The 26,360-nt window shown below is 43.6% G+C and overlaps 1 protein-coding gene across 2 annotated transcripts in view; it reads left to right on the forward strand.

Annotated features, from left to right (window-relative positions):
* Positions 1–26,360, forward strand: part of MAMLD1 (mastermind like domain containing 1) — a 251,549-nt gene that overhangs the window by 193,485 nt on the left and 31,704 nt on the right. The window contains exons 2-3 of one of the 2 annotated variants that reach the window (XM_053955906.1): positions 23,160–24,429; positions 24,676–24,869. In XM_053955906.1, the coding sequence (XP_053811881.1) occupies positions 23,160–24,429; positions 24,676–24,869 (1,464 nt within the window). Of the gene's footprint in view, positions 1–23,159; positions 24,870–26,360 lie in introns of both variants that reach the window. The other variant, XM_053955905.1, reaches the window with a different exon arrangement.

A 26,360-nucleotide genomic window follows, 5' to 3' on the forward strand; every position in this document is an offset into this window, starting at 1 on the left:
TGGTGTGTGCTGGGATTTAGGCAGGCAGGGTGAAAACAATCCTTTTCATTTTATTTACCTCCATTAGGAGCCAATTTAAATGAAAACTAATAGGCCATTATTGCACTTCAGAAAAAGGGTTCTTATACAAACACTTAAGTTCATGGTTTTAACTAACCCAGTGCAGATTTGTTTAGCAGTAGGCTTTAAGTAGATGGGGAGCTGATTTCCAGATTTGGGGACCAAAACACCTGTCAATAAGCATGCTAATGCAAAGTCCTGGTCCAGACCTACCCCGTCACCAAATTCCCCTTAATCCCTGGAAGTGGTACAGGGAAGTACAGCCAGACACAAAGTGGGTGGCAAAGAGCATGTTTGTTTCCTTAGTCAGGTTGGGCATAAAGGCAATAAGTGAACAGGAGTTGTCTGTATAGAAGATGTGAGCAAAGGTTTGTATGTTGGAAACAAGGTTGCTGTGACTGATGATTTTAATATTATCACTCACTTTGGGCTTCTAAACTCCAAAATTACAATTTTTTTAAAAATCCCTGTCTCTTTCTTCAGTGACTCAAAGCTCCTGAGTTTATTATCAGGGTAGATTTTTTAATTTTTTAGTATTAAAACTAACAAATCCTGCCTTTTAGATCTTCCAGGACTCAGGTAGTTTGCTCCCCCCCTGCCAGCCTTGATGCAAAGTACTATATAAAAGTAAACACTTCTGCTTTTGATGAAGGCGCTCAGAACTGCTCAGGAGAAAACGCTAAGGAATACTTCCAAGCACTGAGCCTGTCCCTGCATCCTTGTGCACGTCCTGCATCATCACTGCTAACCAGGGCTTCTCCTGCTCAGCTTTATAGGTTGATATGTTCAGTGCAGCCATTCCTGTACCTCCTAAAGAACAGAGTGAAAAATAAACATCTCACCTGTGTTTCGCAATTACCTCATCTCTGCTGTTCCCAGCAGCTTGGATGTGGGTGGAAGGTGACTGTGATCCTCCAAACTGCCCAGGGAGCAGGGACCATCACCTGATGTGTCCTGCTCCAGCACTGTCCTAAGAGGACAGAGCAACAGAGGAGCTGCTTCCAGCTGTTAGTGTCAAACATTTGTAGTGGGGGCTGCATTTTGGGTGAAATTTTGATAAAATGTAGAAGAAAGCTTTCCAGAGGCTAAGCCAAATGTGATGCTAAGCAGAGGATTTTTAGCCTTACTGATGTGTGGCAATACTACAATTCCTCACAGGTTTTCTGAATACTAGAGAAGAGTTATATTAGACCAGTAATGACTGCAATAAGAAAAAACCAACAAAGCAAAAATGAATAAACTGATTTTTTTTTTAATTTAAGGAAAAAAAGGAGCCTTGAGGATGAAATTAATACACTGCTACTTGCCTGTAGTTGCTGAATCACATCCTGCTCCATCCAGAAGTAACTACATGTTGGCATCTAAATAGCTGTTGAGTCACCTCTGCAATATGAACTGGTGATTTACATTCATACACCAGAAAAGTGTCTGTGTTTAACAGTGGGAAAAAAAAAACCCAAACACCCAAACTAGTTTTTGCAAGAGACTGTCCCAGAGGAAAAACCTCTGGATGGGGTTAAGATTTCTATTGAGAACAGACAGGCAAAATCTTGCAAGGGACCTGCCCCGTGTAGCTGCTGGGAGAAGGTGCAGAGGTGCAAATACCCAGCTGCAGTGTTGGCCAGGAACACATCCAGGAGGCTGCTGCTGGAGGTGCTGGAGCTACAGCTCCCTCCTTTTTTGAAATGCATGGTCCCAAAACCTGAAGCAGAGCCTGGGGAGCAGACTCCTACAACTACTGGCAGAGCAACGTGCCAGCACTGTGCCCAGAACACCGTGACCGTGTTTTCTGTGTGTGTGCCCTCCCCTCGCAGAGAATCGGCCCTTTGTCTGAACAACTCCTTTCTCCTTTTCTTTTCTTTCTGAACTTTTCAGTTGGTGACTGGGAAGCGGGGAGGGGGAATGGGGGGGGGGCAGCCTGCAAAGATGAAGCAGCTCATGAAAAGAAAGCTGCTGAATAGGCAGATTGTTTTATCTGGATGAGTTTTGTGTTCCTGACTGTGTTGCAAAGGAAGGTACAGTACAAACAGTATTCTGGCTCACACGCTCCTGCTTCAGCCAGCAGATCGCTCCTTCTGCTGCTGCTCAAAAGCCCTGAGCGTGTGTTATCTTTGCCCCCCTCCCCCTGAAGGTATCTGTTTGCTGCTGATGGCATTTCTGTTTAGTAAGGGCCATGTTGACGCTGTAAGAAATTTGAACGTGTCTCAAGGATTCTGCAGCTTTGTGCGCCCCCACAAAGTGGTATTTCCTATGGCCACTGACTCCAAAAGTGTCCTGTGTTCCCAGCCTCGCTTGCTTAACAGTCTGGAAAGAAACCTGGAAAGCTGAGGATAAAGCATCTAAGTGCAGTTTAGGAGGAAATGTGGAAGCCCAGGCTTGGAGTGGGGATCCCAAATTACCCTTCATTGGCTGAATCTTCTCTTGCTTCTCTCTTCTTCCATCAGAAAACTTTAGGAACAGCTGAGGCTCTGGTCAGCTGGTGGTTGCTTTGGTTGCCCATGTAATCCCAGGCTCTAACACGAGATGTGGTGATAGTCTTTGAAATGCAGAGGCAATGGCCTCCCTGTTATTAAAGACGTCATCAGGCATCTGGTACAAGCTGAAGGGACTTTGTGCAAGCAGAAGAGTAAAAAGGGTGTATAAATTTTAAAGGAAGAAAAGAAGAGGAAAAAAATTATGGTAAATTTAGTGCTTCAGGTTCAACATGGCAGGGAGGGACAGGCGGTGGGATGTGTGTGTCCAGGCAAAATAATCCTGATTAAATAAATCCTGTTGTTTCAGGGCCCTTGAAAAGAAAATTCCTTCTTGAATGCAACCAGTTTGGTTTTTTTGCATCCTGAACTGTGTCAGTGAGACACTGAAACCCTCATCAGTGGGGGGGAGAGGAATGGTGCTGGTGGCCTCTTCTGTGCTGAACCTGTAATTTAAGAATAAGGGGGGTTTTGGGGCTGCTGGAAGTTTTCTGGTGTTTCATCTGAGAATAAAGTGCTAATGCATCCCCCCCACTGAAAGGTAGGAAGCCAGTGAGCTGGACTCTCCTAGAACACAATGGCTCTATCTTGCTCTGTTATGCCACAGAGGAGTGGCTTGCTTAATCTCTGAAATTAATAGAGCAGAGAGGAAACGGCTCTTAAAGAGATGTGTGTCTGCTTCCTTCCTGTGTGGAGCGTGGGGAGCCTGGGTCGCTGAGGCAATGTCATTTCACATAACTAGAGGGCTCTTCTTATAAAGGACAATTACAGTAAGTCTAGCAAGGCTGGAATTTTTGACTTTTCAGGGTTTTTTTCCCTGCTGGGGTGGCGGGGATTTTTGTTCAAAACCTGGTATATTATTTTGGTGGAAGATGGTGCTGTGAGAGTTTGTCCCACATTTGCTTTCTCAAGAGATTGATTTTTTTTTTTTTGGGGGGGGGGGTGGAAAGTGGGGAGGTGTCTGCCTGTTGTTTAGTGACATCAGAGAAACCAGTCTGCTGCTCCATTCCCTGCCACGCTTAGTACAACAGTCTAAATGTGTTTTGAGCTCTTGTCCTAGGAGAATGTCAGTTCAACCAGAATTAACGGAGTGTATTCTAGTAGAACAGCTCCTTTTTCACACTGTGTTGGCCCTTTATAGCAGTGTGTTACTCTTGGTGTGAAGCCAAATTGACTGATAAGCAATGCACTAGATTTTCCTGCACGTGGTCAAGGCTGTTCACATCTACACAAACATTTTTAGCTTTAGGAAAAAGGCCTAGTGCTCACAAAACTAAACCCCACCTAGCCACTGTCACTTCAGAGGGAGGGAGAGAGAAAAATTGGCTTCCCAAGAAGCTGTCAGGATTTTTGAATTGCTTCAGGGAGAAAGATGAGGAGGCAAGGAAGAGATGCCGTGGGGAGCAAGGCTCCTGGGTACTGTGCTGCCTCCAGCCCATTTGATTTGAGTACAGGGGGATGCTGCTTGGCATGTTTCAGGAACTGACTTTTGCTGGGCAGATGATGCTTTGCTCTGCTTTCATTCCTTAACTTTTGTTAATAATTTATATGTGATACTGCACATTAGAAATATACCTCCAACTCTGCATTTGAAACCGCTGTCTAGAGCAGCATAACATCATCCAGCCATGTTATGTATCTTGTGCATTTATTAAAAAGAAAAGGGTGTGTGGATTGTGTGAGTTTTGAGTCACAGTCAGGGGGAATCTGTAATAAAATGGCTATCTATAAAGCGCAGGACAGTTTGTTCCCTCTTAGCAACATGATCTATTTTACATATGAACAATAGTCGGTTGCTTTGCACAAAATGTGTTTTTGTTATTATCAGTGCTGCCACCCCTTGTCCCTCATTTATTATGGGAGTCACTGCAGCAAAACTGCCAAGTTCTTGGTGCTTTTTCAGCTTTCATTCAGCCGCATGATTTGTAATGACTGTGGTGAGCTGGGGGAAGGAGGAAGTTTAAATTTGGGCAGTTGTGCATCTATCTGCAGCTAACGAGGCATCTAATTTCTATGCAAATCTGACACAGCTTTACCACAGCCCTGGCTGTAAGTTCAACTATTTTGTAGTATTTTTCAGTATTTTTCTGCACCTTTGCCATTGCCAGTGTGTTTTAAGCACCATCTATTTAGGATTTTATTTTTCTGAAAGATGAGATGGAGAATTGGCTGGTATCAGTGCTGCTCACCAGTGGTGTGGAAGGCTCAGCAACCTTTGGCTGCCTGACCCCACACTGCCCATGGCTGCTCTAACCAGGTACTGCAAAGGGCCAATATTCAGTGGGGATTGTATTGCTGCAGTGTCCTTTTCCTTTTGATGCCTTTTCAGGAGCCCGGAGCAGCTACATCCATCTGTCCCAACCATCACTTTAGTGCCCTGTGCAAAATTCCCCTTCCAAGGGGAAGCATGGAAGCATGCTAAAGCTTAGTTTCAGAATCCCTGAAGGTTCCCGGGGGCAGGGACCAGCTTTTCTCCTGGTTTCAGGCAGGGACCCAGCCCCAACCATTGTGACCTTGTCTGTCTTGCAAGAAATTCTTGTGCTCCACGCAATACTGCCTGAGAACAGGCGGCAGCACAGCACAAGGTGGGATGGCTACAGTTTAAAATAGAAGATGGCATAATGAAGTTCTTAGGCTAAATGCCAGTGTAAAATTAGCATTTAACTTCCCCTTTAGAATTTGCCTGTTAATTAGGTATCACTGTCTATATTGGAGTCATTTTTAGAAGTTGTTACAGTAATATTAACATGACTGAAATGCATTGCATGAAATTATATTATGCATCAAAGTTTTCTCCTGGTGGGGGCTTAGATCATCCAGCCCAGCTGGGAATGGTATTATTTTACTTGTTCTATTATAGACATCTAGACACATACACAGCCCTCAGACTTAAAGGAATGTGTCTGCAAGGTAAAATAATAAGTGTATACCAGACAGTCCACAGGATTAGAAGGCTATTTAAATGAGAAGAAAAAGTGGGGTACAGAGATGAGATGGGAAGGAATTCTATGCCTTGTAACAATACCCTGTTTCATCTTCCAGTTATGACTTCTCAAACTGGATCAGGGCAGTGAACTTTTTCTTCTGAACATATCAACCTATAAAGCCAGGTGTTAGCATCCTAGAGCAGGTTGGACAGAGGATTTCTATTACATCCTTTCTTTGGACTTTTTTTTTTTTTTTAATAAGTCGTAATGTGGTTCCTTTCATGCATTTTGATATCAAGTTTCACCAACTTGCAAAAAGTTTCATTTCTGGATGTTTCCCCAAAATAGATGTATAGGCGTAGCACTTAACAGTTGTTGTGCTTCCCTCTGCTCCAGGACCTGTCTGAAATCCTGGAAAAGTCTGGAAAATGTGTGCAGGGCTGCCTGTTTTTGCAATGCCTCCCATTCCCATGTAGTCATTGTCTTTCTTTGGGGCACCCCCATGGTGTGGGGTCCCATCCAGCTGGCCTATGATAGCTCTACCCATTTGTTTTCCCCAGCTCTGTTTCTTTTCTTCCTCCAGCGCAGAGCTAGAGGGATGCAGGCTCTGGGGTCCTGTGCCATGCACCTCAGGAGTACCAGAAGGCAGGCAATTTGCATTTTAATAACTCCCTCATTATGTATTTGTCTGATCCTGTCAATATTTTGCATTTTTTAAACTTTGCTGACTGCAGACATTGTGGGCTATCACGTCGATAATTAGATTGCCTTATTTTAAACACCTCGGTTATAAATCAGAGCAGCCCGATTCTGTAGCCCAGTGCTGTGTCTGGAGAGCAGCTGGCCTATATGTGAAAGGCAGAAGATTTGAGGAGAGCATTGCACACAGATTTGCTGTTGTTAGGAATGCCTTTGGGAGCATACTTAAAACGGTGAGGGGGAGGAGGTCAATCCTTTTTCAGAAATAAAAATTACAGAAATTAGATCTTCATCAAAGGACATAGCATTACCTTGCCTGTCAAGTGAGTGTGGTTCTTCCCACACCAAGTAGGAGTGTTGTAAACCTCACCTTCATTTTATTCCACCTGCCTAATGAGGTGGGGTGTTTTGTTTCACCTAAAGCCTGAGCTAATGGCAGAAGCATTAAATGCAAATTGCACCTTGAGGACCCCCGTGAATCACACAGCGCAGCTTGTACTGTTGTACTGCCATTGATGCTGGGTTTATCTCAATTGTTGTCCAAGGCTTTGGAATTATAAATGTTTGTGTTAAACATGTACTTTCTCTTCCTTGTAGTGCAGTTATTTGTATTGCACGTGGGGTTTGAAAGAAGTCAAATATGGAGAGTGCAGAAACAATAAAATCTCTATTCATGTCTAGATGCACAGGTATGCGGAAAGTGAGGGTGAGTGCTGGTGTTGCTGTAAAAGATGTGGAGATCATTTCATCCTAAAAAGAGCAAACTGTGAGTGGCTACACAGAGAAATGCCCACTGAAATCAGCAGCAAAGTTTCCAGTTCTTTCACCAGCTCAGGTCCAGTTATAAAACTGAATACAGATTGTTCTGAGTATGGAATATCCTAAAGACAGATTTCAGAGAGGAAAAGCCCAAGTTCTGCTTTTTATTTTAAAAAATATTACGGATGACCAATACCCAAACAGATACCCAAACAGAAATGTGTTTGATGCATGGGGCAGTGGAGAGCCTGGACCCAATCTTCAGCTGAAATCTTCAGCTGGCACTGAAATGGGGCAAAATGGGTGCTGGGAGGACATCAGCACAAAGGAACCTCCAGGAACAGGTGAGCACAGACAAGGGCAAGGTTTGCTTCTTCAAATTTGCATCAGGAATGAAGGGACAGTTGTGTGTAGATGCATTGGAGAGGGAGAAAAAGCTTTATTAGAAGCGACATTATTTTGCTTACTGTAAATAGTTTTTTTGTTCAGCATGGAAAGACAGCAACTCTTCCTGGAGTTGTTTGCTTTTCTTGTGTGACTGCTTGATGGTTCAGCTTGTTAATGGATCAGGTTTCTATTAAAAGTGTTTAGTTGTTTGACAGCCATGTGCTTTAGAAGCCAGGAGCTTACTATGTGCTGGTGAAGGCTGCCACTGTTTTCTTATATGGAGATACACATGTTTTTAAGGGGTAATAGAAGTTCCTCCTGGTTCTTGGATTGTTCTTAGAGTTAGGCACAAATCATTAGAAAATAGTGGCAATGTATTTGAGGTTAATTCTCCTGCCTTCCCATTCAATCCATGAGCTTCTACACATTTTAAGGGGAAAAGACGTTTGGCCTCTTTCAGAAAACCCAAAACTAATGTGGGTTAGTGAGAGATCCGGACCATGGCAACGTGAGAGCCATCTAGGAATCCCATAACAGCTTCACTTTGGCATCATGAAATGGGCAGTCCTGAAGAGCCCGTGGTTTTCAGAGCTGCTGTGCAAGAGCTGCCCAAGGTGCCATCCTATTTTGGCCCCATCCCGAGAGGCACCCCAACACCCTGAGCCCTGGGAGTGGGGGCACTTAGTGACAAGCAGAATCTCGTCTTGCACAAGTTCTGGGTGAGGAAACCTGGTGGCCCAGCTTCGGGCCAGCTCGCTGTTTTTCCCAGGAATGCCTTTTTCTTGGCAGAGTTGAGGAGTGGGGCCTCATGCTTTGCCGTGGGCGCAGCTTGCTCCCAGGAGCCAGGCGAGCTCCTTCCCCACAGTGCAGTTCCATGTCCCACACTAGAAACGCTGTATTGTAAATGAGCAAAGTTTGTTTTCAGGGAGTTGCTCATATTGACACTTCTGACTTACTGTCTGTCTTGTTACAGAGCAGATTTGTCTCACAGAAACCAGGAAACGCCGCGTAAGGCAACACACAGGGCGCAGCTGGAGCAGAAACTTCCGTAAATCAGCAGTCTGCCCCAATGTCACCCCATTTCTCCCATGTGTTATTTTTGGTGTCTTGTTGTATACAAAGAAAAAGTACTTCAAATTCAAACAAAAGGAGGGGTTTTTTGCATTGGAGAACAGATAAATTGTGGTGCATTTTTCCTTTAAAGATACACTTGACATTTATCTGTGCCTGTTCATATAATGAATGGGGATACAAAAGAGGGAAATTGTATTTCAACTTTAGGTGCTCAAGAGGAAAAAAGAGGTAGTTTTACTAGGGAAAGACATGCTGTATCTGATTACAATTCCTTATTCTTTAGGCTGTCATTTATGCCAGGATAAAGTAAATATAAAATGCTGCCAGGTTAGAACAGTGCTATTTTAAATACATTGTCCAAACAATTGTGCAAAGAAACAAGGTGAAGGACTAATTCTGTCTTGGTTTACTGATTAGATTTTGAAATAGAAGCAAAGTGAAGATGACTGTAAAAGGGAGAAATATAACAGCTGAAACCTCCTAACAAATGTGCTTAATCATAGTACACCTTTCTTGTTCATCAGCACCTCTGATGTCTGTATGGAGCTCAAATACCAGTTCTTTAACAGTTTTTACATCAGTATCGGAAGGAGTATAAAATAGGTTGAGTTTTTGAAATTTTTGTTGATATTACCAAATTCATGCAGTTAAAAATACACAGTACATTTTAAATTTGAGTACAAATAGGTATAAAACAGGATGTCAGCCTTTTTCAATAAAAAAAAATTAATGTGTTTGGCAATGTGTTTGGCTTTCTATTTGGTTTTGGCTCCAGATCTGACTCAAATGTTTGTGTAAGAAAGGCTGCACTAAAAAGTGCAAGGTCAGGTTTTGGAGTGCTCAAACATGTCATGGAGGGAGGGGGAAGAATTGCTGCCATACATAAGGTTGGCGTTTCCTGCCCATTTCCTACATCATGTCTGGTAAATGTAGTGAGTGAAGCACAGGAAACCAGGTACAATTTCTTTGCAGTCTCTTCAGTTCAGTAGAAAGTAAGTTAGTTTTGAAGAACTGGAGATCTCTTGCCTCACAGGGATGATGAGGAACCAGTGGTGCTGGTGGGCACTAGGAGGGACACTGCTGGAAATTTGCTTCAGCAGAGAAGTAGGCCCTCTTACAGGAACTTGGGAATGGGAGGCTGGTGAAATGGCTGGTGAATTGATGGTCATGACGTATGCAGGAAATGCTGGGGGCCTGGCAGAGCTTTGAATAGGTACAGATGGAGGTGAGGGGTTGCAGCCATGGTAAGCACTTGGAAGTACTCAAGTTAGTGCATTTGAAGAAGTTTCATTTCCTTCTACAGAGCAGTACCTGACAGCCTCTGTGCCAATGTGAGATAAAATGGTTACCCTCAGCCACTTTGGAGTGGCTCACCTATTCCATCTCCATTGCGTTTGCAGTCAGTCAGTGCTTCTCAGCTGCGGTTCAGCTACTTCCACCTGAGAGGCTATTTCTTATAGAGGACAGTCATCTTACTGTGCCTGAGATGTCCTTAAAGGGGACTTTCTCTCAGGACAATTCCAGTTAAGATTGCTGAGACTACCTGAGCACAGCACAAGCAATATCCTGCTGAGGTCCCAGCATGTCCCAGCCAGGTGGGTTGCATTAAAACAGTGTCCACCCATGCTAATTAATCCCAGAGCTAGCTCAGTGTGGCCTTGTCTTCTGGATCTCTGAGCCCCTGGGAAAGAATATGGTCTTAAGTGATGAAGTAATCTCAAACAGCTCTGTTGAAATTAAGTGAACCTCCCCTCTCTGGATTAGGGTTAAACTGGTGCCCCTTCAATTCTTTGAGTGCCCTGAAACTTGAAGGTGGGCACAACACAGTGTTTAGTGACAGATGAGAACACTTCCAGGAAATCCAAAGTTTAGTTCCCAGTTTGCAAGGTCCTTGCAGTTCCCCAGGAATGCTCCATGGTGCCATCTGGACAGTCATTTCCTGATGGTTGCAGCAGTTATACCCTCACCAACCCATGTAACGACAGCTGAAAGAGGAAGTTCCTCCCTTTCTTTCAGAAAAAAATGAAGAGCTACCTGCCCTCCAGCTGTGTGGTTTGGGAGAATTCACAGTTGTTCATTCCGGTTTGCACAGTTTGGTGAATGGTTGTGTGTGCTGGCCTGGGCAGCAGCTCTCTGTTGGCTGCCAGCCAGCCAAGCCAGCCCCTCTCCTCAAAGTGGACAGGACATCCCTGTGCCTGTGTCTGCTGGTGGCTCAAGCCCTTTTCAGAGGAAAGGCAGAATTCTCAGTAAGTCACAGGATTCAGTGGCAGTTGTGATAGACTGGTGTTGAAAAGAGTTTTGCCTTCACTTTCAGACACTGTTCCTGAGCTTGTTCTTCACTAGCTTTTAGGGGAAGTAGTGTAATTTTTGTGGGCAAACTGAAATACCATAGCTAAAAGGCAAGCAACAGGTTTGTCATCCTAAACTAGGTACACACAGTTTAAGTGTTCTGACCTTTGAAGAATGTGTTTGTTCAACTCCAGACATCGTGTCTGTATTAGAAAATAGAAGGGTAATTAAGTGTTGATGTTCAAAAGCATACAGTGAGTTTTCCTGTAATATCATTGTTTCTTAGTAAAGGCCAAGTCTTGCAACCCACATTTCTCAGTTAAGGAGCTGTTACTAGGGTAAGGACTATAACCCAGGATGTCAGCCTTTCTCTGTGGGTGGAGGGAAAGCCTCTACTCATTTGAAAATTTGTCTTTTAGGAAGGGGCTCAGAAAAAAATTAAAGTACCTGCAGGGTTTTTTGGTTTTCTCTTTAACCTGATGCTCATGTTGTGTAATGTCAACACATCAGACAAGAAACTGTGATACTTTGAACTTCTGCTAGGCTTAAAAGGAAAAAATAACTCTAACCAGAACAAAAAAAAAGCACGTGTATATTGTAGACATGGTGTATTGCAGCCATAGTGCACGGTACATGTTGCTGCCTGGCCACTGCCTCCTGTGCATTTCTGCTTGCTCTGGTGCTGCTGCAGAGCCAAGGGACACTCTCTTAGCCTTGGTACTATTTCCTCAGTTCTCACCTCCCAGACATACAGCTACACCTGTAGTGGGGTTGGGGAAGCAAATGAACACAGTCTGTTTGAAAGTCCATTAGCATTTAAAGAGTTCTAATATGAGAATGATTGATCAGACATAGTACTGGGAGAGAAGATAAGTGAAATGGGGAAATGAGGAGTCTATTTGTAAAGCACTCACAAGGTCTAGGGTTTTCTGAGAGTTTTCAGGTTATCTTGTCCCCTTGAAATTAAATTGCAGCCAAGTGTCTAGGCTCATCTACAAGGCTTAGCTAAGACACTTAATGAAAAAAGTAGTTCCTTTTCATAATTCCCTTCCTCTCACCATTAACAGGATATATGGAATTCCATCAGTACTTCCTCTGTAAATCAAGATATTGGAGGCTATTGTCTCCATGTGCAGCTCCAGCTCAGTGTGCAAAGCATTTCATATTCAAAGCTTCAAAGGTCGATGATCTGATTAATACTGCCATTCCCCCGATGAGTCTGTTCTCTCTTTGTGGTATCGCTGTAGTTTTGAAATGCCATATGCAGATGACTCTAAAAGCATTTCCTATGCACTCAGAGTTGACCCAACTGCTGCAGCTGCATGTTGATGCTGCACCCATTGCAAAAGTTCCTAAAGGGAAGGAGGAACTCCTCCTGAAGGAGGGAGCTCCAGCCATCCAGGAGACTTCTGTTAGATAGTTCCACTACAGTCAGCAGTAAGTTTCAAGCTCTTTTTTCCCCACTGCAGTTCATCTCCCTAGGGTTTTACAAAGAGACCAGATCCATGTAAAGTATTCCCAAGTGGAGCAGCATGCTTTATCCTGTGTATTCCAAACTACCTCCTCTGTTATGACAGATAACTGCAGTCTGGCTACAAAGTCTGTATCAGGGATTGGTAACCCTCCAGGATGGTAGTTGGCACTCAAGAGCTAACACATGTTTTTGTTACATGAGCATGAGTCTAATAAAATGGCTCACTGGTTTAATATGCCCCTTTGTAAAAACAAGGCGCAGTTGGATTTAGAAATTGTGATGATTTGGCAAGTTCAATTATTAACTTCTCTTGCAGGGTTAAGCTTTGACCAGAAGTTTGCCATGAACTCATGGGCACATCCTGCTAGGAAACAACATGCAGAAATCCTTCGCTGTCCTACTTGATTTATCTGCACAGAGCAAACTCGGAGTGTAGAGCTGTATTTTCCCTCGAGGAAGTCACAGCAAGCTCCATCACCACTCCAGAGGAGAATGTGCTGAGGTTTTATTGTTCTTGTGCTTGAAAATATTTCTGCTGTGCTCAAGACAATGCATCTTAGGAAACTGTAGCAGGTCCTGAACTGGTCTGTTTTATACTCTGCTTTCACCATGTTTTGGGAGAAAAGTTGGAATGTGGTGAAGAGCCTGAGCTATGTTAGCTATGCAATGTCCTGTGGGATTGTTTGTGAACACAGCAGCTAAAGATAGGAGTGCACCACAGAGATGCTAAAAATACTGTCCAACTCTACGGTGGTTGTTTAGCATTTGCAGCGCTATAGTTGGCCTTACACAGACAAAGGGAGGATGCAGTTTTTCAATTTGAATATGCAAATGAAGCCCTGATCTTGCAAATTTGCAATCATATGCTCAAATCTGAAAAGGCCACTTGTATTCCTGAAGTTAAGCATTGGCACGATTAAGAGTTTAATCAGTCAAATACAGTGTCATCAGAAGTTAGTGTGATTGCAGTGCAGAGACTTTGCTTCAAAAAACAGCCAAAAAAAAAAACCCACGTTGTGTGATTGAGATCAGATCTTTACATTCCACATGTTGATACTTGGAATTGTGTTGTCTTACAAATCATCTCTTATTAACGCAGTAGGTTGCAAACAGTTTCTTCTTTACATTTATATGCATGATTTGGTAAACAGTATTTTAATATCAGTAGGAACACATGCTATGCTTCGTGGCTTTCAACTGTGTGACCTTTCAAGGCAGAACAAAAGCTTAGAAATTAGAGTTTACATAAAACTGAGAAGTGTAGAAAGCTTAAAAGGCTGTGTAATTCACTTCTGCAGCAAGAACACCATTTTCTCTAACATTGTTTGCATAAGTCAGCATTTATGTTGTCAATTTGCAGTGATGAATGTGTGATTAACATTGCTTCTAGGACAGAGGGAAGCTGGTATCTAGAGCAAGTCAAGAGGTTCTCTGGTTAAAACCCAAGTAACTTTGGCATTGCATATTCTGGCAGAGAGAATTTCTCCAACTCCTGTGTATTTTTAATTCACTCCTTTAGTTAGGATGAAGGAGCAAAGAGTGAAATGTCATCCCTGATGAAGTCAGCATCCCAAAATATTCATAGAAAGGTTGAGAAAGACCTAAGATCATTGAGTCCAACTGATTTATTTAATTGAGGCCAAGATTTCAGCAGCTTTAAACAGAACAAAGGCTTCAGGACTGGAATCTGTGTTTGGTTTAGGGTTCACAGTACCACTGACATGCAGAATCCCTTTAAAGATCCCTGGGTAAGTTCAAGAGCCATGTTCAAATAGCAGGTACTACAGGAGCAAAAGCTATATGCTGAGTTGGTCATCTCCCTGCTGCAGGAGGAAAGGTGTGTACACACAGCATTTTTCCAATGAATCGTTTTCATATTCCAGCTGATGCACACTGAGCATAGCAGAGGTGCTGGGCTGGTAAAGATGAAAGTGGTGGGATAACATGAAGTAGTCAAAAACAAATTAAATATTCATTCCTCATGCCTTACAAAAGATTTCTGCTTCTGGCTGTTACAGACTTCTCTGTACACCCACTTTCTGTGGGACTAAATTGATTATCTTTTTTCTCTAAGTGAGGCCTGTTTTTTTGGATCTGTATTAATCAATATCCTGTTTATTGTTTCATTTTCTGAAAGAGAGAGAACATCAAAGGAGCAGGAGAGGAGCTGTTCAGGATGTTTCTTTCCTTGCCCACTTGTTCCCTCCTTCTTAAGAGTTGTGCTCCAGTTTTTGGTACCACTTAGGAGAAGTCTCAAACTGAATTTTTAAACGTTTAGTCCTGCCCAAGCCTAGAGGAGAACTCTAGATTCAGTAACAGATCATTTTCCAGTGCAGGCAGTCAGCAGAAGGGCACTGGGCTGGCAGATGTGAGGGTGCTGGTCTCAGTGTTCAAGGCAGCTACACACAGGAGGCTGGAGCTGTTATTCTTTGGAGGAGTAAGTGGGAGTACTTCAGCTGTTGGAATAAAAATGCCCTTTTTTCAAACAGAAATCCCATTGTTTTGTACTGTTCTGTGAATTTGAAAGCTTTTTGTCCCTAGGTTTGACCTAATTGGAGGCTCTGCCTCCAGGCTATTAATTCCCCAACTATACCTTTTGACAGAATGGCAACTGTAATTTGGTAAAACCACAGGACTAAGTCTTCTGAGATATTAAAAATATAATACAATATATAGTAGAAAAGAAGTGTCAGACTGGGTTTTATCTGGTTATCTAGTAAATGGAAAACCTACCTCATAATTTAGGAACATGTACATCCTGTTTCTTCTACTTGTGGTCATTGCATAACTGTGCCAGTATTAGGGGCTGAAAAAGAAGAGAAAAAAGTATCTTATGAATCCTGGGAGACCTAAGTAGCAAAAATATCACTTCTTGCTCAGTGGAGAGGATCTACAATTCTCCAGCCTAGACATTGCTGTGAGAAATTAATGTAGTCTACAAAATTACTGCAAAGTATTCCATAGGACTTTGAAATTAATGGACTATAAAAAAGATATAAAACAATACTGCTGGTATTAAAACTGAGCTAAGATGAGGTAATACTGATGGAAAGGCATTGAGTCTAAGATTGATCTTGATTTACAGCCAGATATGAAAGAAATGCTCTTGTACTACAGCTTGAAACCAAGAGGCAAAGAACTTGTTCTGTCTTCAGATGTCTAGTTAATAACACTTGTCATTAAATGGAACGTGGAAGTTAAAGCCAAACAATGTGCGTGACGTGATTGCTTTAAGTCTTCAGATGACTAATTACACGGCATCTGTACAGAGATCTCCTGCTAGCAGCACAACGCAGGAGCAGGCAGTAGTCCTGTTCTTCCAGATCCATTTGTCAACGGCAATTTTTCTCCTGGAAAAAATTCCATTTTAACAGTGACATTAATACCGAAAGCAGATTAATTGCTAAGGAAAGACAAGATGGGAAGGCTCTGAACATTTGTTTTGATAGGGCAGATCTCTGTTGGTGCCTAGCAAATGAGTCTGGTAATTCTGTCTGACCTGAAAAGTATCAAAGCTGCTGATTGTTTTTATTTTTTTCATTTCTTTACAGTGAATGGTATTTGGCCTCTTGCATGCATCTTGCTTGTGTAGCATAGCAAAATAAGTATATTCTTGGCTACATCTTTTTTCTCCTTGGAACTCATCCTACATTGTTACCTTTATTCAGACATCAGTGATGTTTCCTGTGATTTTTCACAGGGGTAGTTGGAAAAATCTTGTTCACAAACTTGCTGCTCTGTAGGCTGTAAGTTGTTCCCTTTGAAAGCAAGACACAGATCACACATCTTTCTATCATTATAAGTGTAATTGCATTCACATAAATCGGTGAATGGGAAAATCATATTTGTAGTATTTTCTTCCCCTTAATTTTTTTGTTAAAATTTAGAAAAAAAGAACGCTAATAGCTTAGGCTCATGGTAGTCCAGGTTGAATTTCCTGTTAGTTTCCACGGCTTAAGTGTATTGTAAGATCACATAATTCTGGTTTTGTCTAGTCATGATGTTTGATGTTTGGGATTTCTGTGCTTACCAGCTAAAGGGCAGAGTTCTGTGTTTTGTGGTCTCTGACAGTGCACACTCAGCGGGTGTGTGAGCACAGCCCCCGCTTCCTGCAGCTTTGCACTCACAACAGGAGTGTCAGATTTATTAAGGGACAGCACACACCTTGTTCTTTTCTTTCTCTTTTAACACAGCATGTGGTCCCTGATTTACTGAGGGAATAACTGGGGAAGATCTCCATGAGAGGTGCAAGAAATGGGGCAAAGGATCAGCACACAAGTCAAGGATTGCCCATCAAGTCAACTGATGCTCGTGTGCTGAGAGATCAAACTCTCCACATGTAGCAGCAGTGTTTAGGAGGTGATTTACATGTGCACACCTAAGTAGCAACTTCCAGTACCTGTTGTTACTACATTTGTTTTAAAGATGGGAGTTGGGAGAAGCTGTAGTGTCAGGTAAAAACAATCCACATAATGCATACAAGCTGGCTAATAACCAACATCCTTTCATGGTTGAAGTGACTGCTTACATCCCCAGTTCCTCTTCCTACATCCTCACTTCCAGTTGCCTATATCTATGAGCATGATGAATAGAAGGAAATTCACCCTGTGAATTTTCCCTATTCATAATCTTTTCTCTACCTCCACACCTCATTACGAAAGGATCTGCCACCTTTGCAGCCTACAAGTACCCAACAGACCCCAAAGTGGACTTTACTCTGGTACTCCTTACCTGAAGAATTGGGGAATTGCAATTTTTAAGCACATTGGTGCATGCCTCTGGTATGTTGGAACTGCATTGTGATCTCATTCCTGACACTGTAAAATGACAACTTAATGTCCATCCATGCTCAAATTGCTTGAAATCAGAGGGGTCAAACAGCCCAAAGTAGTAGGAATAATGGGATTTTAGCTTATTTTTAATTTTAGTCTGGAAAAAGTGAGTGGTCATTTTAATTGCTTGAGCCTCCTTGAGTTCTCCTTGTAGCCTGAGATATGACTTTGATAAAATGTAGTTTATGTTTCTTGTAGTCAGGTACTGCTTTGGCTGCTCACTGGTCAGCAGGAGGCAGTTTTTCTTGGATTCAGGTATATAATGTGAGTGTCTTTTACCAAACTGCAGCCAGCATGCACAGAAACCTACAGATGTGCTAAATGCACTTACTGCAGTGCCAGGTCCTGCTGTACTGGAGTGGGATTGTTGCCCAGGAGCATTTGGGATTTGCTGTTCATGTGCAAGGCCTACTACCCAACACAGAGGGTCTGCAAGTAACTGCTGCTATTTAAAAGGTAACATTACATATCAGATCCACTTTCCAGCCTTTAAACACACAGGCACATTCTCACTTCTTTTTCACCAACTGTCCCTAAATATTAGCAAGACAGTAAAATCTGTCTAGAGTGTGGATAAATGAGCAATAGAGAGCACAAAACTTTCCAAACTGTGAATTTAAGGCACAGGAGAAAAAAATTGTGACGTTTTCTTGTTTTATATGGAAAATTGCCAGCTCCATTTTCTCATTGCATGACTGTTTTTGTCAGAACAAATAGAAACATTTTGGGCTGATGGGCAGATAGGTCTCGCTGAAGCTTGTTGAAGCCACAGAGGCTGAAGTCTTGATCGCTGAATGCTGCAAACAGTTTGCCTCTGGCAAATACATACTTCCAGTTTTGGCAGTGTCTAGTGTTTGAAAGAGACAGAGACTGATAAGATTCTCTGGTCAGTCCAGCTAAGCAAACCTTAGACTCAGGTTTTATACTTTGCAGAGGGAACAGTTTGCAGTATGCCTTCAGAAAATACTGGGGGGAAAAATACTTCTGTTTATCTCAGGCTTCTGCCTTGCTCAGTCCTTCCACCAAGAATTAAATATGCTCTATCTGTCAAAATAATTCAGATATGCCAGATCTTAGCAGCCTGTCAGTGACCTGGATTCCCCAGGTGTCTTGTTCTGAAAGGCTTTGTGCAAAGCTGCCACCACATTAGCAAATCCCAGGATCTGTGGTGAGACTGATGTCTTCCCCACCTGCCCCAGCTCCTTTTACAATAATTTCTTTTCCTCAGTGAAACAAACAGAAAAACTAACACATGGAATTTCCCAAGGTTACAAGGGTCTTGAGACTCTTAGTGAAAGAAGGTTATCTGAGTCCAATTCTCTATATCCCAGTCATGGATCCACGAACATCAGTTTATTAAATTAGGAGAGTCTCCGGCCATACTGCTGGACACAGGGGCAGCTGCCAAGGGAGGGTGTGGATGGCAGCATCCCACTGGTCTCAGTGCTCCCTCGAAGAGGCTGTGTAGGTGTGGGAATCACTGCTGTAGGTTGGATCTGTCCGTGGCAGTGCGTGGGGTGGGATGGTGCAGATCAATAATCAGCACCCTGCGGTTGTTGTAAATCAAGGCTTGACTCTCTGACAGGCGGCAGGCACAGGAAGAGGCACTGAAATACCTTGCCTAATGCTTTTCCCCTCCCATTTCTTCAGTATGTTGGCCTAAATAGAAATACCTGGTTAGAGGTGGCTTGTTTTTAGTGGAGTATTCAATTGTGAGGCTGGAGAAACAAGGCTTTCCAGTGTAGGATGCAGGTGCTCCTTCCCAGGTTCCCACTTGCAGGTGAAGGAAGGCATGAGTTCCAGGTGGAGGATTAACAGGGGGGCCATGGGGCAGTCTGGCTCACAGGGAGAGCTGGAGTAGCAGCTGAGGACAACTGACATGTTACAAGAGAAGAAAGGCTGTGAGTGTTGGCAAAACAGGGAGCCAGTCCAGAGATACCGATATGTGGTTGGTTCTTAAAATCCAATGGAACCATCACAGTATGTATTTATTAACAATTTGGTCACTCTGCTTCAGTTTTTGCCACTTCCTGCCTCCCTCTGTCCCTTCATTGAGTAGCAGTAAGTTCCTCAAGGCCAGCACCACCTCCTAAGTTTGGAAGGTGCCTGATGCCCAAGGTCACCCTCACGGCAGCCCCAGCAGCTCGAGGAGGGCACAGCCAAGGACTGCCTTCTCCTGCCAAGGCTGCCGTTCTCTCCTTGCACAAGAGAAGCCTGTGGAGCGCTCTGCCCACTTGGAGGGAATCAGTTTGGTGCAGGGAGGGAGCGTGTGACAAATTAGCTGTTTGTAACCACAGCTGTGCAGCTTCTGTGGACAGAGCAGCGTAAACAGTTATTATTTATTCTGGTTGTGCTGCCATGTCGAGCCAGCAGCATTGCTCCTGCATGACTCGGGTCTTTCCCAGAAAGACAGTCTGCTGGTTTGGAGAGGACAGCAGTGCTGGGATCACTGCTAAAAGCAAACCTGAGATAATGGAGAGCTCATGATCGGATATGCCCTGAATTGGAGAGCTGCCTTTGTTTCCCAGGTATTCCCAAACAGAAGTTAGCCTGTGCATGCCAGTGCATTTTAATGCATTTTGACAATGTCACAAGAGCCCCTTTGTTGCTTGTCTGCTTCGTCCTTGCTTGCACATCTGAATGAAGCTTTCCCATACTGAGCCATAGGCAGCCGCCAGCCAGCTTAGGAGTGTGTGTGTGTGTGTATGTGTGTGTGTGTGTATGTGTGTGTGATGCATTTCTAAAATATTTTCATTCACTTCTCAGGTATTCAGTTTGAAACAGAGCTGCCAAATATACTAATCAGCAGAGAAAGGGGAAGAACGTGCTTTAGTGTCCTTCTCAGTTCTGTTGATTTTGTCAAATTGTGTACAAAAAGAGGAGGAGAAAGAGTTGGAATAAATCAGGTTCTTCCTGGGGAATCTGGAACCAGATGAAAGAATGTTCTGCAACAAACAGCTTCTTGAATTAGTGAGGCCAGGATCTCCCCATCCTAAAAGTTGTAGTGCCTTGTTGGTGCTGTCCTGCCACCACTGTGGTTGGTGTGTCTGAGCCAGGCAGGGTCCCAGTAACATGAAACTGTGCTCCTGTCCCGTGCACTGGTCAGGGCTTCCGCAGCAGCATGTGCATGGAGAGCAGTCACTGGGAGCTGGGGCTCCTCACAGGCAGCACCAGCCCAGAGCGTGCCGTGCGGGAGAAACAACCACTGAGGTGTCAGTGGGGAGCACTGAAAACAACCTCTCAGCCAGAGCAAAGAGGGATTTCTGTTTATAATGGAAACTTCTTACTTAAGTGCCTGGTGACTATCGTCTATTTTTTACATTGGTGATGTGCTTGAAGCAGAAGGATGATGGCACCCAAGTGCCCCTTTTAACCAGAATTATTCTGTGATTTGTTTAGTTACTTTAAGGAGCGTATCTTTCTCTCTCAAGTTTGGGGCTGTAGTCAAATATATCTTAAGCAAAAGCAATGTTACTAAATTCTGTGGAGTTATACCTGCCTGCACTGGGAGAAATTGGTCTTCTGGATTTTATGGTACCTGTGCGATACTCACCTGGGAAACAGGAATCTTGCTTTTCAAGAGAACATGGCACCCAGCTAATTTCACTGCCTCTCTTACAGCAAATCTTCTCGGGAGGGCTAAACAACAGCATCCTATTTAAAAGTCCTGTCCCAGTTTTGGAATACCTGTGCCATCAGAAAGCTATGGCCTTATTTTATCTGTTTATATCTAGTAACAGTCTAGGGGAAATGAAGTTTTGTTTTCCCATCACACTTATTCCCCAGTGCAACAGTTAAAAAACTGTTTTTCAGAGTGTTTAGAAAGCCCACATTTTTCCCCAGTAACTCAGAGCATAGGAATGTCCTATGGCAGAGGAAGAGCTGGCAAGGACATGCATGCCAGCATGTCAGCTGGCCAAGGGTGGGAGATCCCCCACCACTTCCTGCCTGAAGGTTCCCAGGGTGCAGCTTGGGAGCACATTCTGTTTGTTTTGGATGTGTGAAGCCCCTGTAAATACTCTCTATACATGTCTGAGTTTTAAATATATGTAGATAGGCTCTACCAACATGTTTCAGCCTACACAGGGCAACATCTGTTGAAACATGCAGCTCTGGCTTAATTTTAGCAGAGAAAATGAAGGAAAACAATTTCATCCGTCATTAGACTAACATTTGGGAGAAGATTTAGGCCTGGTTCCATTTCCTAAAGCTAAGCAAATGTCTGATGGTGCAGCAGTGTCTGGTTGTGACACTGGGACAGTCTCTCACAGAGCAGCAATCCTGGCCCAGCACAGACACTGCTGCCCAAAGAGGCTCTCAGGTAACCAGACAATGTGCACTGGAAGCAGCTCTCCTCAGTTCTCCCCTCCTGTCATTTTTGAGTGCAGCCCATGTTAAAGCAATGCACCAGAGACAAGCACTATAACTCTGTAAGGGACAACTCTTGGGGAGTAAAGGGAAAATACCCAAAGGTCTCTTTGCCACAGTGCCAAAGCTGCTGTGTCTGGTGATGGAGGGTTGATTAACACCTCCTAAAAGCTGTTCAGCAGCTCACTGTAATCTGCAGACCTGCTATGATGATCGTGGACAACCAGCTTGTATCCTCTCTTCCAAATGTCTCTGTAAACTGGATACCAGCATGGCAATGTCTGATTCTAATCCCAAACTGCATCTGCACCCTCAGCAACTGTAGGCACAAATCTGCCATTGTCCCTCTGCCCACTAATTTGGAAATAAGTGATGAGAGGTGTGAGACCAGCTGAGTGAGCCACCGGGCAGCCCTGCCATGTTCCCAGGTCAGAGCCATAGACGTTTGTGGGTGATTGCCTGAAGACAGGCTGAATGTAGAGGTGGGCATCAGCTGTTTGCACAGTGCAGAAGGAGCTGCACATGGTGTACCCACCCTGTGCCCACATAACACATAACTGCAATGTGTTTAAAAATCAGTGTAATATTTAGAAGTTGGCCATATGCAGCATAGCCCTAGAGTGGATCTGGTTATGCTGGGGTTGGCGGGGGGACTTTTCTGTTGATATGAGCTTTTATTAGATGGGATTTTTTTTATGGCACTACATAACAGGAAGCACTTGGACTTGTAGCCCAGAGTTGGGAGATGCTTTACTGGGAGCTGGCTTAGAGGAACCAGTGTTCTTTCACTTTCCCATTGCTGATCAGCTACTTTTCTATATACTGTTTCCCTCTATTGATAAACAAGGTCGTAATGGTTATTTCCCTTAACTTGAAGCAGCAATGTTAAGGTCTGATTAATCCTGTGCCATACAGATCATGCTTGTTAAAATTGAAAGCCATAGATTATTTTATGTGGAAGAGATTGCCATATGCTGAAATAGTATGAGAAGCATTGTTTCCAGTTTCACTTTCTTGATATGTAGAAGGCAAGTTTCTTTTCCCTAAGATTTGTGAATTTACAGCTCCATCATTTCTTGTAGGTCAAGATATTTATATAATTGTATTTTGAAAACATGTCCATTTTTATGAATGAGTGGCAATCCTTCAAAAGAATGAAGCTCACAATGCCTTAGACATAGAAGAATAAACAAAAATTAAGAAGTTTAGCTGTTACTTACTCTTTCTGGAATTTAAAACATCTGTGATAGGAAGTTTGAAAGTCTGTTTAGATAGATAGCTGAGAATTTGGTTTGTTTTGGTTTGTTTAGAAAGTATGTTAGTTATTTCAGATGTTTGGCCTATAAAGAATGTAAAACAATTTAATTGTCTCAGGTCTGAATTTAATTCGAGTCACTGGCAGAAGGTCACTAAATTCAGTCCAGAGTTTCATTCAGATTTGCCATTTAGATCTAAAAAATGTTACCATAAAAATGTTGGCATGTTTGTTATGCAGGGAGTATAATGTCTTAATTGAAATGCAACCAGAAACTATTTAAAAAACTTCTATTATAGTCACATGACAGACAGTATTTTGTAGCTTTAACATCTGTTTTAAAGCCAATTCATGAGATTTAGCCTTTCTCTGACTATAACTCTTTTGATTTTGGTGAAGTTGCACACATTTAAATCCTGATTGAATTTGTCTTACATGATTGGCTTTTTAACTGTATTGTTTCATTTTCTTTATCTCCAACCCAGTGTTGTAGTGTGGAGCTTCAGCGCATGTCAGAATATCATCAATAATGGTTCCTTTATTCTTCCTTTTATATTTTCACAGTTACAGGGATCCATTAAAAGGAAACTGGAAGATGATAGCTCTCCTGCCTCCAGTGGTGTGCCTGATGTCACTTTCCCAAATGACAGTAAAAGACTTTGTCTTGACGATGTAAACCTTGCCATGGGCCAAGGTGCCAACCCCAGCATGGCGTGCCCAGAGATGCAAAGTTCTCCGTTCTCCAGCGGTCACAGCACTTCTTCCCTGGGAGTCGCAGGGCACCCGGTGCTCCTCGAAAACAATCACATGAATGGTGGTGGCATTGGCTCCCCGTTCTCAGTGCCAGCCAACACAGAAATGAACCAGAAGGGGTCAATAGGAGGGCAAGCCAACAACATTGTCCACTATGATGAGAAAGGAAACAGCTTACAGTCTGTGGACCAGGAGCTGCAAGATCTATTGGAAGAGCTGACCAAAATGCCTGATCCTTCTCCCAATGACCTGGACCTGGAGAAGATTTTGTGCAGCAAGGCTGAAGATCCACTTGGTCTGAGTCATTCCCAACCAAACATAAGTACCACTCCAAAGTCCTCCCCACAGACTTCCCACTTGGAGAACCATGTTGCTAACAAAGATTTTTCTCCAGGCTGCAATCCAGCCAGTGGAGGATCCCCTCAGATGAGACCATCATCTGCTGGAGCTAACTTCCAAGTTCCTCCCTCAAACAAACCTGCTGCATCACCCATCTCTACAGCAGCTCAGAACAAAAACCAGCCACCACCGATGCTCCCAGTACCCTTGCCCAACATGCCTGGCTCCAACTGGCATGCTCAGCAGCTAAAGCAGCTGGCAGCCAGCAAGCAGGTGTCTGGTACCAAGCAACAAGTACAGGCTCCCAGCTGGCCAACTATGTCTCCTCCTGGTCTCTCTCCACCTTACAGGGCAGGATCATCCCCACACCATCAACCTTTTAGTCCTCAAAATGTTATGGTGTCTGGTTTGCCTGCTAATAATTTACCGGGAAACAACATTCAGAGTCCTCAAAACACTCTGCTTTCAAGCATGACTTCCAGCAGCACCCCATCCAATGGCCCCTCTCCCCCTTATGGCTCTGAGAAGCTCTCCAGTCCAGCTCTGAGCCAGCAGCCCTTCAGCCCTCAGAGCTCCATGCTGCCTGCTCTGACAGCAGCCAGCTTGCCAGCCAGCAGCATTAAAAGCCCACAGAACAACTTGGTTGCCAGCATGGCCTCCACAAATACTGGACCTTCTCCACCATACAGGCCAGAAAAGCTGTCAAGCCCAGCTCTGCATCAGCAGCCCTTCAGTCCTCAAGGTACATTAATCTCTAACATCACTCCCACCAGCAATCCCACAAGTATGCAGAACTCGCTTTTTAAATCAATGACTACAAACCAGACCAAAAATATGAACATAATTATGCAACAGCCATCCAGTAGCTTACAGCCAGGTCTGGTGAATGAGAGCCCTGTTAGCCAAGACCAGTTTTCTTTCAACAACACCAAACCACTGTCTCACTTTGCCTCAGAGTCAGCTACTCAAAAAATGTCCCCTCTGACAGCAGGACAAGGACAGCAGTCCCTCATTCACTATCTCCAGCAGCAGCAGCAGCAGCAGCAGCAGTCTCCAGCCACGCAGCAGTCCCAGCAGACCAACAACAGCCAGTTTCTCCAGCAGCAGTTCCGACAGCTCATGCAGCCACATCGGATGCAGAGACAGATGCAGGCTGCCACTCTGCCATCTCAAAGCAGACAGGTGAGAACCTCTCTTCTGTCTTACATAGCTTATGTGAAAATACTGAGTCATTCATTTTCTTATCTTTGCTTTTCCAATTGTGTTTCAAATGCAGCATCACGTAATTTCTGAGGTGTGCACAGTGTATACATGGACAAGGCAATAACAACCTCTGGTGTTACCATAGTAAATTTATTTATTTATTCAACTAAAAATGTACCATAATTCCACTATGCATTGTCTGTTTTAGCCTGGTGGAGAATTTTGTGCTATTTTAAAATAGTTTTTTTATTTGTATAGGTGATAGTCTCTTTTAGCTTATACTATAATCTCCAGAGATATTCTCGTTGCATGTTTCATGTTATCCTTTCAGAGGGAATATCTTCTTTTTATCTTAGTGCCCTTCAACAAATTCATCTCTGTGTTATGCTTCTGAGGCTAGAAAAGATCAGGTGGGGTGAGAAGTGAAGTTAAAATGTGTCCTTCATGGATAGCAGGTCAAACAGTATAGCTCCTGAATAGCAAAGAGGCAGACTTGAAATACCTGTTACTAGCATTTGCCAGAAGCCATTCCCTGCTTTGGATGAGGGCCATTCCCCACCCATGGTGATCTGTGATACCAATCGAGCTGGTAAATGCAAAAATGCAGCTGCCAAAAGTGAGGCACAGCCCTGGTTTCTGTCCAGCGACCTCCTCCCTGAGACTCAGGGGAGATGTGAATCTGCTACCACCCCAGATCAGAGAGGTGTACTGTGAACAGGGTCCTGGGAGCAGGGAAGGGCTTGGGGACTGGGTCTGAGAGCAGCCTGGCTGTGAGGAATAAACATCTTTCTGATTGGGAGAATAGTTGGAAACACCAAACCTCACCACCAATCCAAGGGCTTTGTTAGGCTGAACCAGCACTTTGTAAGCAGACTCCTCCAAGCTGCTTAGCTGTGCACACAGTCACTCCATCAGCAGCTTGGGAAGGACTGAGACACTTCTCTCCCAGCAAAGCAGAGACTGATCACTGAAATTCTGCTGGGATCTGCTGTGAGAGCTGAAGTGTGAAATGCACTCCAGAGCCAGGTCTTCTTTGCCCTTCTTCCCTGCAAAGTGACTGGTTCTTAAGGAGGAGGATTTCATCAGTCTTGGTGTAACGCTGGTGTAACTAAATATCATTATGTCCTGTGATAGCAATGAGAAATGTGGCATAGTTACTAAATATCAGCTTCTGAGTGATAAGTCAATTGCCACTGTGCCTCTTCAGGATCAGCTCACTCTTTTCCAACTCGTGCTCCCTCCATTCTCCCTTACTGCATGCAGCAGCCTAAAACAGGATGGGAAGGACTGGTGACTCACTGAATTTGCTTATGCAGGTGTAGAACAGGTAACAGGGGGGCACATCTAGTGCTCTTTAAAGGGTTACTAGTGAAAGGCCCCTTATTCAACAAAGACCTAGAGCAGTTTGTTGCTTCAAGCACATGAGGACCCTGCTTGTGTTCGGTGGGACCCAGGTTAAACAGAGAGTAG

Source organism: Vidua chalybeata, chromosome 14 (assembly GCF_026979565.1).
Source record: "Vidua chalybeata isolate OUT-0048 chromosome 14, bVidCha1 merged haplotype, whole genome shotgun sequence".
Taxonomy (NCBI): domain Eukaryota; kingdom Metazoa; phylum Chordata; class Aves; order Passeriformes; family Viduidae; genus Vidua; species Vidua chalybeata.